Source organism: Choristoneura fumiferana, chromosome 5, assembly GCF_025370935.1.
Source record: "Choristoneura fumiferana chromosome 5, NRCan_CFum_1, whole genome shotgun sequence".
In the NCBI taxonomy this organism is placed as follows: domain Eukaryota; kingdom Metazoa; phylum Arthropoda; class Insecta; order Lepidoptera; family Tortricidae; genus Choristoneura; species Choristoneura fumiferana.
Genome location: NC_133476.1, coordinates 20,311,562 through 20,329,139, shown reverse-complemented (window position 1 = coordinate 20,329,139; position 17,578 = coordinate 20,311,562). Strand labels below are relative to the sequence as shown.

The window sequence follows — 17,578 nt, the reverse complement described above, 5'->3', positions numbered from 1 at the left end:
GAGGTTCCTGTACTCCTTATCGGTTGGCAAAGGTCGCTAAGAGCATGACACACGCGCCGTATCAGTTCTTTGTCTGCCCGCCGCCATGGACAGGCGTTTGCTGGCTCTGCTCTGTGCTGCGACACTTGCGATCCCGGGAACCAGCAGGACTATTTACTTGGAACAGGTCCCGCCTACCAATGAAGAGGTCAGTCACGATTATCAGTATTTAAGGGGTTATCGTCTTAGTAAATATATTTTTTATTGAAACTTCATATGGAGTGTTAACTTTTTCTGTCATTTATATTAGGTACTTTTGCTACAGAAAATTAAAGTGAAGACTGAAGCGTCCCTAAAAAACTGACGCATGTATTCATCGAGAAGTTACAGAATTAAATTTAGCTGTGGTTCTACTCTACTGTAGTTATATGTATTGAATCAACTAAAATCATGACCCAATATGGACCATTTTCACAGAAATGGTCACAGCAGTGACTCACACTGCCTAACTAGGAAAAAAAATAGGTATATGACACTTACTATATTTATGTGTAACATGGATCAGGAATCAAATGGTTCGATAATAAGTACCTATCATAACTGAAAGTTATTGATGAATGAAACCGGCGTAAGGACATAGACCTAATGTAATAAATAATATGACGAACCCGCAACCCAACTTACGGACATTTTACTTTTAATATCTTAACTTTCATTACTTGTAACGCAGAGAAATTAATTATTCCACACACAAAATTGATCTTAAAATAAATTACTTATTAATTGACATGATGTTTATTATGTCACCATTCACAACATCCATCGACCCAACCACGACTAAGGGGTATCGACGATGCAGCGAGCGTTGTCTATTCATTGCAAGTGCTTTGCGACGAGCGTCTAGCCTTTGCAGGGGAGGACCGTGAGTTTGGGGACCCTGGGATAATATACTAGAAGACAATCCTAATAATTCAATTAATTCTTCCCAAATAGGTCTTCAATAGGAGTTGGGGTCTTTTGTACCTACGGAGCCCTGCGGGCTGCAGTTCATGAGCCCTTACTGGGATCCACCCCTTAGCACTCGCAATGGATAGAGCAGAGGAAACATACGCCGAGCCACCGGTCCGGTAGAGCGTAGGCGCGCCCGACCCTTAAGAATGTTAGACATTTTACAAATGCAAAATAATTTATTTCACAATAAAAGGAAAAGACTACAATAGTTATTTTCACACCTCTCCCTCAGAAAAGTAACTTTTCCTCCCTGACGAGAGGGAGCAAAGTGCAACTTTTCTGTTCAAGGTTTTTCGAAGTGTTTTAATGCAAATGCCATTTTTTGAAGTTGATAATTGTAAAGCCACTCCATTTTCCATGCTGGTTGTTCTTTAATAATATATAGGTTTTTCAGGTCCCATAAGCTCCAAATCCGGATCTGATGATTGGATATAATCCTTAGGAAATCGAGGGAACTCTTCAAATATTGTAGGGACACCTATACGTCGGTTCAATTTTTTGTTATTTATGAACCAATAGATAGAATCGCTTCATTTATCCCTCAGATTTATCCATCCTCGCTCCGCTCAGCTATTTCCACCAGAGATGTTCTTTGCGAGGATGAGTAAATGAAGCGTTTCTATTGGTTCATGAAAAACATATTCCTCACAACACATCCGCACATGTTTGGTAGAAAGGCATCTTGGTCCAAAAATTGTTTTAAGTAAACTTGAGCATGAACCCTCGGTATCTCAACATCTCCAGTTGTCATTCATGCAACGCTACGGCTACCTGCCGTCGGCGGGCGAGGGCGAGGCCTCCTCGTTCACGCCGGACTCCATCGCCGAGGCCGTGCGGCTGCTGCAGGGCTTCGCAGGCCTGCCGCGCACCGGCGTGCTCGACGGAGAGACCAAAAAAGTGAGGACTATACTACCTTGGTGAACTTTGCTCACCCGCGACCTTATGATTGCTACGTTTATGCAAGAAATGCGTGTTCATGCAGTCCTCCACCTCCACACTGTAAGAACACACACAAATCCATATATCATCACCACCACACATCAGCGTTAGATGTTAGCTAATATCTGGTAGCTAGCATGGAGAACGGTTGTGTTGCTCTGAAAATGAGCTCTGCATGAGTTCGTAACGCGTCAGTATAGTGTGATGTGGTGAGAGATGGGCTTTTGTGATTTGTGTGTATTCTTAGTGTGGGGGTGGAGGAACTGCATAAACGTAGCTAGCATAAGGTCGCGGGTGAGCAAAGCAATTGTTTAAGTTCATTGATATGGATCGCGACTTCCGAAAAGTATTACTACCTAATTATTAATGATTCGAAAATACAAACTGAAATATAGATGCACAGAAAAACCAGAAAAATAAGACCAGCGCTGGGAATGGAACCCAGGTCCTCGGCATTCCGTGCCGCGTGCTATACCGCTACACCACCGGTGGACAACGGTACAGACACGAATTTCCCCTATGCACCTCATATCTCAGCTTGTTTGTTTCTTACTTAGTCACTTAAGCAGTGACGCTAGCGACATCTATGCCGTAGCCCTCATCGAGAAACTTTTTTCGGCACTCCATTGGAACTAACCGCTCACCCGGACAAGAGATATTGTTATTAAGCAATCAAATTAAAATTGGTTTTTGGAATCTTTTTTTCGATATGTCTTTTACGGGATGACCGTAAAAGTAACAAAAATTTGGAATTGAAATAAAAAATACAAAAAAGATTCCAAAAACCAATCTTGATGAATGATTCAATAAATTATACTATCTAAGTACCGCAACACATCCTCGCTCATCTTTAGTGGGAACGCAGCCTTAGTGTAGTCGTGATATAGCTTTCACGTATCTTCCTTCTTAGCATTAGTGTCTATCTCCCCAGGTTTTTAAGAAAAAACGTTGTGGCGTCAAAGATATTATCGAAGCCGCGCCGTCCAGAAGGAGGCGTTACGTCATACAACAAGGATGGAACAAGAAATCAATTAGTTACAGGTACCTTACCTACCCTACCTATACATTTTTACGGGACTGCTAGTTTAAAACATTAAACTAAAAAGGTTTAAGTTTTTATCAACATATTAATTAACACGATTTAAATAATAAATAACAAATTGTCATTAAAAAAACCGGCCAAGAGCGTTACGGACACGCCCAAAATAGGGTTCCGCAGCCATTACGAAAAATTAAGTAATATTTTACTAAGGATTTCGTATTTTATACGGAATCTTCCAAGTGTAAGTATATTTTATACCTTAGGCTGCAATTTACTCTTAAACTACTAATAATTCTCAAGCAAACTTAGCCGTTATAGTTTTCCTTGAAAGTTTTATATGTATACTTACTACCATTCTGAATTTTTTCAAATTTTTCCGCACCCTCGCGGTTTAGATTTTAGAGAGGGGGACGCTCGATTTAAATGAAAATTTGCACTTTAAAGTTGAATACATATTTCGCAAACAAATCACTGAATCGAAAAATCGTATTAGCAAACCCCTAATGGTTTTAAAAGACCTATCGAACGATATCCCACACTATAGGGTTCGATGAGAGAAAAAAAACACCCCCACTTTACGTCTATGGGTACGGATACCCTAAAATTTTTTTTTTTGATTTTTTTGTTGTACCATTTTGTCGGCATAGTTTATATAATATATCCGTGCAAAATTACAGCTTTCTAGCATTGATAGCCCCCGAGCAAAGCCGCGGACGGACGGACAGACAGACAGACATGGCGAAACTATAAGGGTTCCGTTTTTGCCATTTTGGCTCCGGAACCCTATATGATAAAATACCAGGAAAAGGGTTAAGTGACATTACTTTTGTTCAATGCATTCGTGCCAGCTCTTTGAATCGATCTGTACTCTGTTCCCAGAGTGCTGAACGGGTCGAGTACGCTTGGCAAAGAACGCGTGGAGGCGCTGATGGCGAAAGGCCTGGCTCTGTGGGCGCCGCACGTAGGCCTCAAGTTCCACCGCGAAGATACTGGTGAGGCCGACATCGAGGTGTCCTTCGCTAGCTGGGACCATGGGGACGGGTGAGTCCACAACAGGGGCTACGACAAAATTCGAAAATCGAAGTTCGTATCGTACCGTCCCTCTCACTCTCGTATTAAATAATATAGCGGGACGCAAGATGCGAAGTTCGAATTTTGCACTTCGTAGTATAGGGCCAGGAGAAGCGTTGCAATCGTGACGCTTACGGCACGTCACTGCGATTCCGTATCGTCTTCGTATTTTGAGCAGCGGTGTGGTCGCACCTTAAAACGATAATGTCGATAAAAGTTGTCTATGAGCTCGAAAGTTCGGCTTTAGTGACTATTCATTTGATAGGAAGTTGTTTAAAAAGTGATAGACCATACAATATGTACTTATTCAAAGTTTCAAAAATATGTACCACAGTCTCTTATTTCGACGCAATACAGGCCGTGGTAACATATTTTTGAGTGGTTCGAATAGATACTTATTTTTCCCCTTGACTGTACACCAGCTCATGAATGGTGTAGCTTGCCGATAGGTGAACAGCTTCTGTGACCACGTCCGTACTGATAGTTACTGAGCAGCGTGAGTGCGCGCCTCCAGCCCAAGGTTGTTGGTATCCAAATGAAATTTATACCTATTAAAATGTATATTTAAGTACAGTCAAGTGCAAAAATAAGTATCGATTCGAACCACTCAAAAATATGTTACTACGGCCTTATGGCGTCGGAATAAGAGTCTTAATTTTGAAACTTTGAATAAGTTCATATTTTTACACTTGATTGTACATTTACATTCACTCATTCATTCGATTTTTTGCAACTTCATGTAGTGTGTTTTTTTTTATTCAACTGGATGGCAAACGAGCAAGTGGGTCTCCTGATGATAAGAGATCACCACCACCCATAGAACCCTGCAACACCAGGGGGATTGCAGATGCGTTGCCAACCTAGAGGCCTAAGATGGGATACCTCAAGTGCCAGTAATTTCACCGGCTGTCTTACTCTCCACGCCGAAACACAACAGTGCAAGCACTGCGGCAGGATTAGCGAGCAAGATGGTGGTAGCAATCCGGGCGGACCTTGCACAAGGTCCTACCACCTGCCTGTGTGTGCATGTGTGTGTGTGTGTGCATGTGTGTGTGTGTGTTTGTGTGCATGTGTGTGTGCATGTGTGTGTGTGTGTGTGTGTGTGTGTGTGTGTGTAATTATTTAATTGAACTCTCCTGGCACTACTATAGTTGACCAAGGCCCATCCGTGCAGGTTCCCGTTCGACGGGCTGGGCGGCGTGATGGCGCACGCGTTCTGTCCGCCGTACGGCGCCATGCACTTCGACGACGACGAGGTGTGGGGCGAGCTCGATGACGAAGACGAGGTATTTATGAGGCAGTGTAACTTTAGACACTTAGGGGCTGTTTCACCACGCATTGATTAGTGTTAACTGACGGTTAAATGTGATGCTGTCTCTATTTGTTTTGTTCGAACAGAAGGAGAACAGAATAGAAAAATTTAACTCAGGTCTAACTTTTTGTGGTTGTTCGTCTGTCCGTGATGTTTCGAGTTGGAATTCCGAGAGACTCTGGCGGGTGACACTCTTTACCGGCCCAGATAATACTGACATGGAAAAACCGACCCTCCTGTTTCGTGGCATAAATATCTATACTATACAGCCATAGCTTCAAATATCTATACATCGACCTTTTGGGTAGTGGCATAAAGGTGTATAGATATTTTTGACGTCTTGGTAACTTACGTAATTATATTTATGACCTTGACTGTACACGCCCATGGAAACGGCTCTCTGCCTTTTCCCAACTCACGTTTCTCAAATGTTTCATTTGCCAACTCAGGATGTTAGCATATGAAACATTTGTGCGAAAAGGCAGAACCCGATTGAAACTCATATCAGTTTCAATGAGCGAGTACACGAAAAACAGAGTCGGTATTTCCATGGCGGTATTATCCGGGCCGGTAAAGAGTGGCAGCTATCTGGTCAGGACGCGACGGACTTCTTCGCGGTGGCGGTGCACGAGATCGGTCACGCGCTGGGCATGGCGCACTCCGCGGTCAAGTCGTCCGTCATGTACCCGTACTACCAGCCCACGGTGGCGCGGCTGCACGCCGACGACATCTCTGGCATGCGAGAGCTTTACTGTGAGTGTTAAGCCGAGTTTAGACTTGCAAGAAAAATCTTGTAAGTTGCATTAAGCTGGAAAATACAAACTGAGACATGGATGCACAGAAAAACCAGAAAAAGAGAACAGCGCTGGGAATCGAACCCAGGTCCTCAGCAATCCGTGCTAGATTCCTGTCCAGCGGTGGTGTAGGGGTTATAGCACGCAGCACGGATTGCTGAGGACCTGGGTTCGATTCCCAGCGCTGGTCTCTTTTTCTGGTTTTTCTGTGCATCCATGTCTCAGTTTGTATTTTCGATATGGTTTCACGGATACCCGTTAAAGGAACAAATTTGGAGTTGAAATAAAAAATACAAAAAGACTCAAAAAACCAATCATGCATTAAGCTGGGTCCAGACGGTGCAGACTTGCGCTGCGCAGACTGTTGCACGGACAAAAGTATGTGCTACTCACATCGTCCACACGATACAGACATGTTAGTTGTTCTTTTAAGCCATGTCTGCGCCGACTTTTTGATGCCAGATACAAAAATGCACAGATGTCGTTACAGACACGCTGCGCAGACTAAAGTCTGTGCCGTGTGGACCCACCTTTACATTGCGAGGCCGTAAAGCCAACGAGTTTGTAGTGGTCAATCGAGCGCCGCAATGAAATGCAACTTGCACGATTTTTCTTGCAAGTCTAAACTCGGCTAAAGCCGAGCCGAGAAACCTTAAAAGGTTGTTAATGTGATTTTCCACCGAGACCAGACCAGGCGAGGCCAGACGACAATTGAAATTTGAATGCATTCTCGCGCGCCCGCCGCGGGCGCCACCATACAAATTTCAATTGTCGTCTGGCCTCGTCTCGTCTCGCCTCGCCGGTGGAAAATCACCATTACTTTTGTTTGTGAACCTCAGGGTCATTAATTATTATGTTTAAAAGAGTAGAAGATAAGAGTGAAGTTGTGTTTCACGTAGGGTATCCTGTAAAAGACAGTTGGGATTCCCTCGCGCTTTTGTTCCCCATAAAATGTCCAGCTTTTTGTCAGGATATTTTATATTTTTAAATGGTAACTTTCTGGTCGTTGATAACCCGCTTACCCGCTCATTTCATACAAAATTAGATTTATTACTGTCCGACCAAAGTGCTTTCTTAAACACAAGGACAAAAGCGTAAAGTAAACTGGTGTCACTACCAACGATTATGTAATAATATAGTTATACATACTTATAAGGTGTATTATTATTGTTTTCTGTTTGGTGGTGATTACTTTTGGGACCGTAAATGAAATATTTTTCTTTATTTATTTCCGTGTCGTGAGTGATTGTTTACGTCATTTGCCATAGTAACAACAAAACTAAATTGAATTAATAGCCAAGCAACCTGCCGGGTCCGAAGAGCAGACGGAGAGCCCGGTGGTGCCGCGGTCGTCGCTGGGCCCGGGGCCGACGCAGCCCGACGACGACGTGCCCGACCTCTGCTTCACCAACTACGACACCATACAGGTGCTGCAGGGGAAGATTTACGTGTTCGAGGAAGAGGTGAGATTTACTAGCGCTGATCACGTGACACTTGCGAAGGAATTTAATGGTGTGTGTGTATATATATAGGTATTAGATAGATATCTTGTACATCTCCGTCTCTTTTACGCTTAGTACCTAACTAAGAATAATTTGTTTTGTGAATATTTAAGTAGCTAACATTTTGTCACCTCCTGCTTTTCAGACCTGAATTTTGTCAAAGCAATTAGAATTTATTTGTTTCGGGAATAAAGTCAAATTGTCGTGATGTGAGAAATAAAGTGAAACAATAGAGAAACAAAAAATACAAGCAATGGAACGTTGAACTTCCTCCTTCCTTGAAGTCGGTTAAAGAATTGTTACTTTTGTACCTTACTATATATTGTATACTAGCTTTTGCCCGCGGCTCCGCCCGCGTGGTATTCGTTATCGCGCGCTGTTCCCTCGGGAACTGTGCATTTTTCCACCAACCAAAAAGTAGCCTATGTCACTCTCGGGCCCATATTTAGTTTTATATATTTTTAATTATAAATATGTACCTATGTGTCTGTAAGCTTAAGGGTTTGTATTGTTTATTGTATGGGCCAAGTTGCCTGAAATAAATGAATTTATTTATTTATTTATAAACTATCTCTATGCCAAAAATCACGTCGATCCGTCGCTCCGTTACGGCGTGAAAGACGGACAAACACACAAGCATACAAACACACTTTCGCATTTATGATATTAGTATGGATAACTTGGAAGAGCGGTGTCATACAAACAGGTTTTCTTTAACTTAAAGAGAGACACCATTCTCTGTTACCTACATTTAATCTGTTACCGAAATATTTTTCATTTACAAACTGAGACATGGATGCACAGAAAAACCAGAAAAAGAGACCAGCGCTGGGAATCGAACCCAGGTCCTCAGCAATCCGTGCTGCGTGCTATAACCCTTACACCACCGCTGGACAGGAATTTAGACACGAATTTTTCCTATGCATACATATCTCAGGTTGCTTATTTCTTACTACGCTACTTATTGCAGCAGCACTAGCGACATCTATGTTTTTCCATGTCTCAGTTGTATTTTCGATATGGTTTCACGGGATACCCGTAAAAGTAAACAAATTTGGAGTTGAAATAAAAAATACAAATAGACTCCAAATAACCAATCATAATTTTTCATTTATTTATTTTTCATTTTTTTATCTGTTGTCTTTTTACACCTCAGTGGATGTGGGCGCTAAACGAGCGCAAAGTGGTGGTGGAGGGCTATCCTAAGCGGTTCCGTGACGTGTTCGCGGGGCTGCCCGCCAGCGTCAATGTCGTCAGGACCGTCTACGAGAAGCGGAATGGAAACATCGTCATATTTGCAGGTACCGTCTATCAGAAATTTTATGGAAATAAAAAAAACACTTCTCATTCTCGTAAAGCTCGTGTTTCTGCTGAATCTAGGCGATATAAAATGACTTTTTATGCTCGACTGTATAAAGTAAAATCTTCATCTAAGACCAAGATAATCAGGTGTTAACAGCCACAAACAAAAAAGTTTCTAAATATTTCTTTAATAATTTTTAATTTATATATAACTCAAAATAAACCAAATTAATCAATAACACTAAATATTTAATACTAGCTTTTGCCCGCGGCTTCGCTCGCGTTAAATTTGGGGTAACAATTAACATACATTTACTTTCTGCGATCTTTTTTTTTCGTGTTTTGATTGTTTTTTTGGAGGATTTCATGGAAATATAAATACAGTCTGACGTTGTTTTAGACAGATGGTGCACATTTTGGAATTCAAACATCAACCTACATACGTAATTAATCATTCATAATTCGTACCAACTCTGAAACCATGTTTCGCTGAAACGTTAAAGACGTTTAAAGTACTACGCGTTTCTTTTGCCCGCGAATTCCTACACGATATAGGATATAGGATTGTATCTCAAGAAATTGTAAAGTCCCCGCGGAACATGAATTACTGTTATGATAATATTCTTAATTGTCGATGAGAGACATATTGTAGCTTTCTATTATTAAAAGAGTTTTGAAAATCTGCCCCGAAATTAAATTCACTTATTTTTATTATGCGGAAATTTTGCATAAAAAAAAGAAGTCTGTCCATCAGGATATTGTAGCTTTCTATTGGTAATAGAATTATTTAAATCAGCTCAGTAGTTTCAGAGATTACCCAACAAAAAAGAAAACAAACAAAGTTGAGATATTTTCCTATTCTAGGGATTTTCTAAAAATCTTTTCCCAGTGCACCTCTCTATTACTTTAGGTCCATCTATGCCAATATCAAGTCTCTAGCACCAGTAGTTTTGGCTATGCTTTGTCTGTCAGTCAGCCAGTCATGGTACTGTTCAGGTAGAGTTAGGTATACAATTATAAATAAATCAACCCTGAAGTTGAATTCACTTTTTGCTATCCCGCGGGAGTTTTACGTTTTCCCGGAGAAAAGTAGCGTATGCCAATCAGGGATAATGTAGCTCCCAATTGGTAAAATATATTTTTAAATCAACCCCAATGATAAATTTACTTAAGTATTTCGATCTTGCGGGAATTTTGCATTTTTCTGTAGAAAAGCAGCCTATGTCAATCAGAGATAGTGCAGATTACTATTAGTGAAAGATTTTTTAAAATCAGCTCCGAATTTGGATTGTCTTACTTACTTCTATGTACCTATCCTGCGGGAATTTTGCATTTTCAAAAGTAATCTCTACCAATCAACAATAGTGTAGCTTTATATTAGTGGAAGAATTTTTAAAATCAGCTCTGAAGTTGAATTCAGCTTTTTCTATCCCATGGGAATTTTGGATTTTCCGAAAAAAAAGTGGCCTATGTCAATCGAGGATAGTCATATCATATGAAAGAATTTTAAAAGCGGTGCCAAAGTTGAATTTACTTATTTCTATCCCCCGGGAATTTTTCATTTTCCCGGAAAAAACGTATCCTATGTCAATCAGGAATACTGTTAGCTTACTTTTGTTGAAAGAACTTTTAAATCAGACCCAAGTTGAATTCACTTATTTCTATCCCGCGGGAATTTTGCATTTTCCCGAAGAAGAGTAGTCTATACTAATGAGGAATAGTGTAGCTTTCTATTGATGTAAGAATTTTTCAAATCTACCCGAAGTTGCATTCAGTTTTTTTATCCCATGGGAATTTTGTAATTTCCCGAAGAAAAAGTAGCCTTTGTCATTTGGGGATAGTCATATCACATAATATGTAAGAATTTTTTAATCAGCTTCGTAATTGAATTAATTTATTTCTATCCCGCGGGAATTTTGCATTATCGGATAAAAAGTAACCTATGCCAATCAAGGATAGTGTAACTACTAACGGTGAAAGAATTTTTAAAATCGCCGCTCATTAGTTTCAGAGATTCGACTACAAACAAAGAAAGCGAAAAAAGTTTAGATATTTCCCTATCCCGGGGAATTTCGAAAAATCCTTTCTTAGTGCGCGTCTAAATCTATTAAGGAAACATATTATTCACCAAATTTCAAGTTTCTAGCCCCAGTGGTTTGGCTGTGCGTTTTGATCTATAAGTCATAATCAGTCAGTCAGTCAGTCAGTCAGTCAATCAGTTTCTTCTTTTTACTATATATAGATATATTAGCAATGCATGAAAAATAAAAGGTACCTACCCTACTAAGTGAAGAATTGCTTCCACTCTTGTTATTTCATCTCCTCGCAATCGAAGTGAAAAGCAGCAGAGTGTAAAACTCGAGCATTAAACCCATTTTCCCCGTGTCTTGTAGTAACGGCTCGGGTGGCTATAAGATCGTCTCGGGTAAAATGGCTCGTTTTATGCTCTTGTTGTACAATCTACTATTTTTTTCAAGTAGGCCAGTAGGCCACGAAGTAGTGTTGTGAAAAACGCTCATTTTGAGGCTTAACGACTCAAAGCCCGCAAAGACGGTTTATTGCATCCATACGCATAAAATAAGTCAATTTAATTCTCAAATATAGTGGAGTCTTTAAGACTCTGGAGTCTTAAATGCTCGAGTCTTTAAGCCTCGAAATGAGCGTTATCCACAACTCTACCACGAAGGGCTCTCTTACATGTCACTTTTTTATACTACCCGCGCTTTCGGCCAATTTATGTGTACATTATAATAAGCACGTTACATTGATTGATAAAAGTCAGTACAGTACATGTCAATGTGAAAGGCCCACAATAATAATTAATTTATTACTAAAAACCCATGCTGTCAAAATATATTATGATATTAAGGGCCTGTTTCACCATTCATTCATTAATTTTATTTGACGGATAAATGTGATGCTGTCTCCGTCTATTCAAACAAAACAAAAAGAGACGGCATCACATTTATCCGTCAATACTATAAAATTTATTGATTGATTGATATGGACCTCTGCAAAGTATCTAAAGCCTGATTCAATAAATTATGTTATTTTATGTTGCAATCATTATATTACTGATTTAAATTAAAATTATTTTGTCAAATAAATTTAACGATTAATATAAATTATTTAAGTGTCAGTTTTTAAAAGAAAACATTTTTATTAACAGTTTCATCGTTGACAAATACTTATCCCATAATAATGTTATCTAAGACCCCTTGTGTGTAAACATTCTTTAACTAAAAGATTACACATTAAACCCTCATAAATCATTTCAGACAAACGCTACTGGGAATTCGGTTCAAACTTCCGTCTCATCAATCGCGGCCGTCTCTCGGACTACTCGCTCCCCCCCTCGCTTCCCGAGCTGACTTCAGTGTTTGTATCCAACTACAACAACAAGACCTACCTGATAAGCGACGAGCGATTCTGGCGCTATGACGAGGGCACCCGGACCATGGACCAGGGGTACCCTAAGGAGATGTCCGCGTGGAGGGACCTGCCGTATCCTGTGGACGCTGCTCTGGTTTGGCAAGGAGGTAATTTCTACTAAAGCCGGGTACTCACCAGCGAGCTGTAACTGTAACCGTTGCACGTTACGTTACCAAAAATCAGTGCTCGGAGCGAGTCGATGACAGCCAGCAGGGCTACTACGAAACTCGAAGTTCGTGTCGTGCGGTCTCTCTGACACTAATACTATTTAATACGAGAGCGAGAGGGACCGCACGACACGAACTTCGAGTTTCGTAGTAACCCTGCAGGTACTCGTTGCGTAACTGTAACCGTTGCACGTTACTGTAACCTAAAAACAGCTAGCGGAACACGTGCGGCTCGCAGTGAGCCGACGAGTGTCGGTTTCTAGAACCTCGTTACTGTATCTGTTAGTTCGCTTGATGAGTACGCTCGGTGAGGGCGCTCGATGGATGTCACGAGTGAAGATCGTTTCACGCGTACACACAGAACCTCGTACGGTATATGTTCGGTTACAGTTACAGCTCGCTAGTGAGTACCCGGCTTAATGTTATAAATGCAAAAGTTCATTTGGTTGAAAGTCATGATAGCCTAGTGGTTTGACCTAGGGCTCTCAAGCAGAGGCTCGTTGGTTCGGGCCCGGCCTCGTACCTCTTGAGTTTACGGTTATGGAAAATAACGTGAGTTTGCATACACCTGCGAAGAAATTCAATGATGTGTGTGTGTGAAGTGATGTGGGCATGTGCCCTGTAGTGGGACGTATATAGGCGGAGATGAGGTGATGATTAACTTTTAGAAGCATTTATTTTAACTTTACAAAAAAAATCGATATATCCGGTCCTCTACTCCGGTATAACGATAAATCGATTGAACTAAATAAAAATCGATATCGATATTTGTACACCTTTCATCCCTAGTCGTGTAGTAAGTGCAATACTGAAGGGCTACTACGAAATTCGAAAATCGAAGTTCGTATGATACCGTGTCTCTCACACTCACAGATATAGATTACACTAGATAACACAAACACCTCAATCTATATGAAAACCAACCGTGTCACTTTTTTATATCTATGTGACGTCCCAAGAGCGAATTAGCGATGTGAATTCCCCGATGTCCGCGCAAAATCGATTCAAATGTGCCGCCCGCCCGCGCCGTGGGGCTCGAGTCAGTCACTAGTCTATAGTCAGTTAGCGGTCAGTCTTTGTATGGGGCCAACCCCGACGTTTGCTCGGAGTTCGGACACGCGAAGTAGATGCATTTGCGTAATCTAGTGTAATCTATATCTGTGCTCACACTCGTATTAAATAATATTAACGTCAGCGGGACGGTACGATACGAAATTCGATTTTCGAAGGTCTGAGGTCTGAGGTGATGTTCCAGACACGTACTTCTTCCGCGGCCCCCGCTTCTGGCGGTTCGACAACGACGCCATCCGCACGCACCCCTACTATCCGCTGCCGACCGCGCTGGTCTGGTTCCAATGCGAGCCGGCCGCCGACACCGAAAGGTACACCCGGAACGAAGACTAGCGAGGGAGCAGTTCGAGGAAACTACGCAAAGACTGATCTGATCACTGTATGTTTTAACCCATTCATTGCAGCGCGCCAGATTAAGAGTACGTACTTTATCGCGATGCCGACGCTTCTGCAGAACAGACTCCCATCGGCGTCAGCGGCATTATATGAGGGTCCTTCAAGACGCCGATGGGCGTCAGAGGCACTGAATGGGTTAAGTTCAAGCTGTAGTGTGTGGAGAGTGGAGGTTAAAGAGTGTCAGTGGAAAGACATTATTTAATGTATGCCAATTATTTAAGTGGTGCTGCAGTAACAAGTGGGTAAAAAAATAAAGACATATGTTTATTATGAAAGATAATTATATAATTTAATAAACATTGCATAGAAAATTATTTTACGTTGTGTACGGTCGAAAAACACACTACGGTGGCTTGAAGAGATGCAAGAGTCCATGAGAGTCCAAGAGTCCATGCACTTACCGGGCAACCGGTAAGTGGCCAGTTGTCGTTAATTGTGGCGTTCTAAGGAGGAGACCTTTCTTCAGTCAATAGACGTGAGCTTTGTGTACCTGATATTCCCTATTGGTTATTAAAAGGTTCCACCCTGGTATTTCGGAGCGGGCAAGGTGATCAAAAATATCGAAATATGAACTCTAATGCCTTAATAATAGAGTGCATGTTCCGATATTTTTGACCACCTTGGCCGCTCCGAAATATCTGATGGCGACTGTACATGAATCAGATTGTTCGAATGTATAGGGTACGGCTGGGGACTGAGGTGTAAATATTACATTTTTCAACTCTGCGCACTTTACTCCGTCATTCGTTGTCCCACAGACCTCATATAAACTAGGTTGCTACATTCATTTCATCCATGCACCGCTACTCTAGCGCCACTCTGGGTGGATTTGGAACTTTCAACCGCTTCCTATTCACAGGAAACACCTCTTTCTTTTAGTTTTTCATAGTAATCGCACTAATTCTCATCCGTACACTAGCAACATATTATTATTAGAAGAGTCCGGAAAGGTCAGTGAGAAAAATAAAAATAAAATAACTTTAATAAAAATATATCACTTTATTAGAGCTTTAGTGCTCAAATGAACGAATACATCGAATTGCTGAACATTGTGCACGCGGAACATTCCCGTGCAACGTTTTAAGAAAACAATTGGTTTTAGTGTTGATTAAAACTAATACTGTAACAGTAAATAATATCATTGAACTAAATGTGTAAAGTAAAATTCGTACTACGTAGCTCATTATTAACAGGTTAACTAGAATGTCTTTTAGACATGGTGCTCGATATATAGAAAATAGTTTTTGAGATATGTTCTCACTGGAATTATTTGTAAAGCTTATACTATTGTCTACCTCTGCTTCCCTTTCAAACGTTTTTTAACAATTATCATTTCACTTTGTTATAGGTGTAATCTTTTTTTCAATTAAAATTTTTGCTGTTTTCTATTTGACGTTTTGATTCAAACATAATTTATGATCTCCATAACGTCTTGTTCGTGTTGTCGACAGTTGTAATATGTAGTGTATAATAAACTGTTGAGTTAGTCAAATCCGATTCGGAAAACTTTGAATAAACATAATTGAAGGCAACATTTTTTTTTTTCATATCCCATACCAGAGATCACGCCGCAGACTACAATTTTGAAAAATATTTCCCGATCAAAACTGAAAACGGTGCTCCATTCCTTTAATAAACAAACTATACTACGCAGTTTACTAATAAATTACGTCTTCAAAGCGTTCATATTTTTATTGAAAAGAGCATCCATCAGATGTACCCGCTTTTTAATACATTTTCGGTTAATATCTGCAGTCCCACTGCTTCGTCGCGCATCCCATGTACAGTTGGGAAATTTCATGTAATATATAAATGAGATGGCAAAATTTAATTCAAGTAATTGCAAAATGCCAAGCTCGGCTGCTGGGAAAAATAAATAAAGTGTCAATGTAGCTAATTAAAAATCAATAACAATTAAATGATTACAAAGAATAAACAACTAAAGAAGTGTTCCGGACAGATAGACTTACGATAACTGATCGTGATAGCATGACTTTTTTCCACAGATATAGATTACACTAGATTACGAAAATGCATCTACTTCGCGTGGCCGAACCCCGACCAAACGTCGGGGTTGGCCCCATACAAATACTGACCGCTAACTGACTAATCATGACTAGTGACTGACTCGAGCCCCACGGCGCGGGCGGGCGGCGCATTTGAATCGATTTTGCGCGGACATTGGGGAATTCACATCGCTAATTCGCTCTTGAGACGTCCCAGTAGATATAAAAAAGTGACACGGTTGGTTTTCATACAGATTGAGGTGTTTGCGTTATCTAGTGTAATCTATATCTGTGCTATTTTCAGCTTTTCGCTCATGTTTTTACACAGATCATTCTAACTTTTTATGTATGACAGAATCGGGTGTTACATCTGGCAATTGGGCATATTTAGCTTTCTACACTATACTTGTATTTATTATCTCCCTGTGATTGTGTTGTATTGTTAGGTTCCGCAGCAGGCTTGCGTGTCAGTGTGTGTGTGTGTGTTGGTGTGCTGAGTCTAACTGCAGCAGGAGGCGGGGTTGGGGTCCTGTCCGGAGCGCTTGGTGATGTTGAGGCGGGTGAACTCCTCGGCCACGGTCGGGTGGATGCCCACTGTGCTCATCAACTGCTCCATTGTAATGCCGCATCTGAAACACGTACAAGTTTAGCACACAATGTCACTGGTAGGTTACCGGTTGGTCAGCGGATTAAAAAGTAACCCTGTGAATTGAGAAAGTGTTGTATTGTAAGAGACATTCATATAAAGGCTAACTTGTACCATAGGTCTGGCGTTTGGCTTCCCGAGGGAATTCCGTCCCCTTTCGCATTTATAATATTAGTAGGAACATGGGAATTCATTTAGGGTTTTGACGCTGTGTACCAGATTCGCATAATGCCAAATTTTCAGATTTGCAGTATACCAGATTCGCAGAATGTCAGATTCGCACGATGCCAGATTTCAGATTCGCAGAATACCAGATTCGCAGAACGCCAGATTCATTTTTTTCAGCATTATTTAACATTTTCGGCTCAGGCTCGATCTGTCTGTTTCCTAAAATGTCTGCTTCTCAAAATGGCATTCTTCCAACAAACGTCTCTTTACTATAAAGGCTTCTATTTTATTTTACCTCTTTATCAATATTCCCGATCTCAAAACTTCTTGGTCTCAAAATGAAGTAAAGTTCCCAATCCGCACTGGGCCTGCGTGGGAACTACGGCCCTAGCCCTCACATTCCGAGAGGAGGCCTTTGCCCAGCAGTGGGAAGTTTATAGGTCGGGTTGATGATTGTGCGAACCTGGCATTCTGCGAATCAGGTACTATGCGAATCTGGCATTCTGCTAATCTGAAATTGGGCATCGTGCGAATTTGGTATACTGGGAATCTAAAAATCTGGCATTATGCGAATATGGCGTTTTGCGAATCTGGTGTTCCGCGAATCTGGCGTTTTTCGAATCTGGTACAAAGCGTCAAAACCCTTAAAATAATGGTACAAATTTTGCAAAATGTAGAAAAGTACGAGTAGTTTACTCTCGCGGTCAACCAGGGTCAGCTAAAATTCTGAGTTACTCGTA

The 17,578-nt window shown here is 41.0% G+C and overlaps 2 protein-coding genes across 6 annotated transcripts in view; one reads left to right on the top strand and one right to left on the bottom strand.

The window, feature by feature from the left end:
- The first annotated feature begins 67 nt into the window (after window positions 1–67).
- LOC141428375 (matrix metalloproteinase-17-like) lies at window positions 68–15,483 on the top strand. Of its 2 annotated transcripts, none has more exons than XM_074088355.1 (10): window positions 68–187; window positions 1,735–1,887; window positions 2,861–2,970; window positions 3,851–4,012; window positions 5,217–5,328; window positions 5,951–6,107; window positions 7,445–7,611; window positions 8,807–8,951; window positions 12,231–12,491; window positions 13,807–15,483. In XM_074088355.1, the coding sequence occupies exons 1-10, from the start codon at window positions 86–88 to the stop codon at window positions 13,953–13,955; spliced, it is 1,518 nt and encodes a 505-aa protein (XP_073944456.1). In that variant the 5' UTR covers window positions 68–85; the 3' UTR covers window positions 13,956–15,483. The 2 variants fall into 2 exon arrangements, with proteins under 2 accessions (XP_073944456.1, XP_073944455.1); XM_074088354.1 differs by having other exon boundaries at window positions 5,939–6,107.
- The window catches only part of Trxr1 (Thioredoxin reductase 1), a 33,560-nt gene continuing 30,979 nt past the window's right edge, over window positions 14,998–17,578 (bottom strand). For all 4 annotated transcript variants that reach the window (XM_074088350.1, XM_074088352.1, XM_074088353.1 and 1 more), the window contains one exon: window positions 14,998–16,653. In XM_074088350.1, coding sequence (XP_073944451.1) covers window positions 16,524–16,653 — 130 coding nt within the window. In that variant the 3' untranslated portion in view covers window positions 14,998–16,523. The remainder of the gene's footprint in view (window positions 16,654–17,578) is intronic.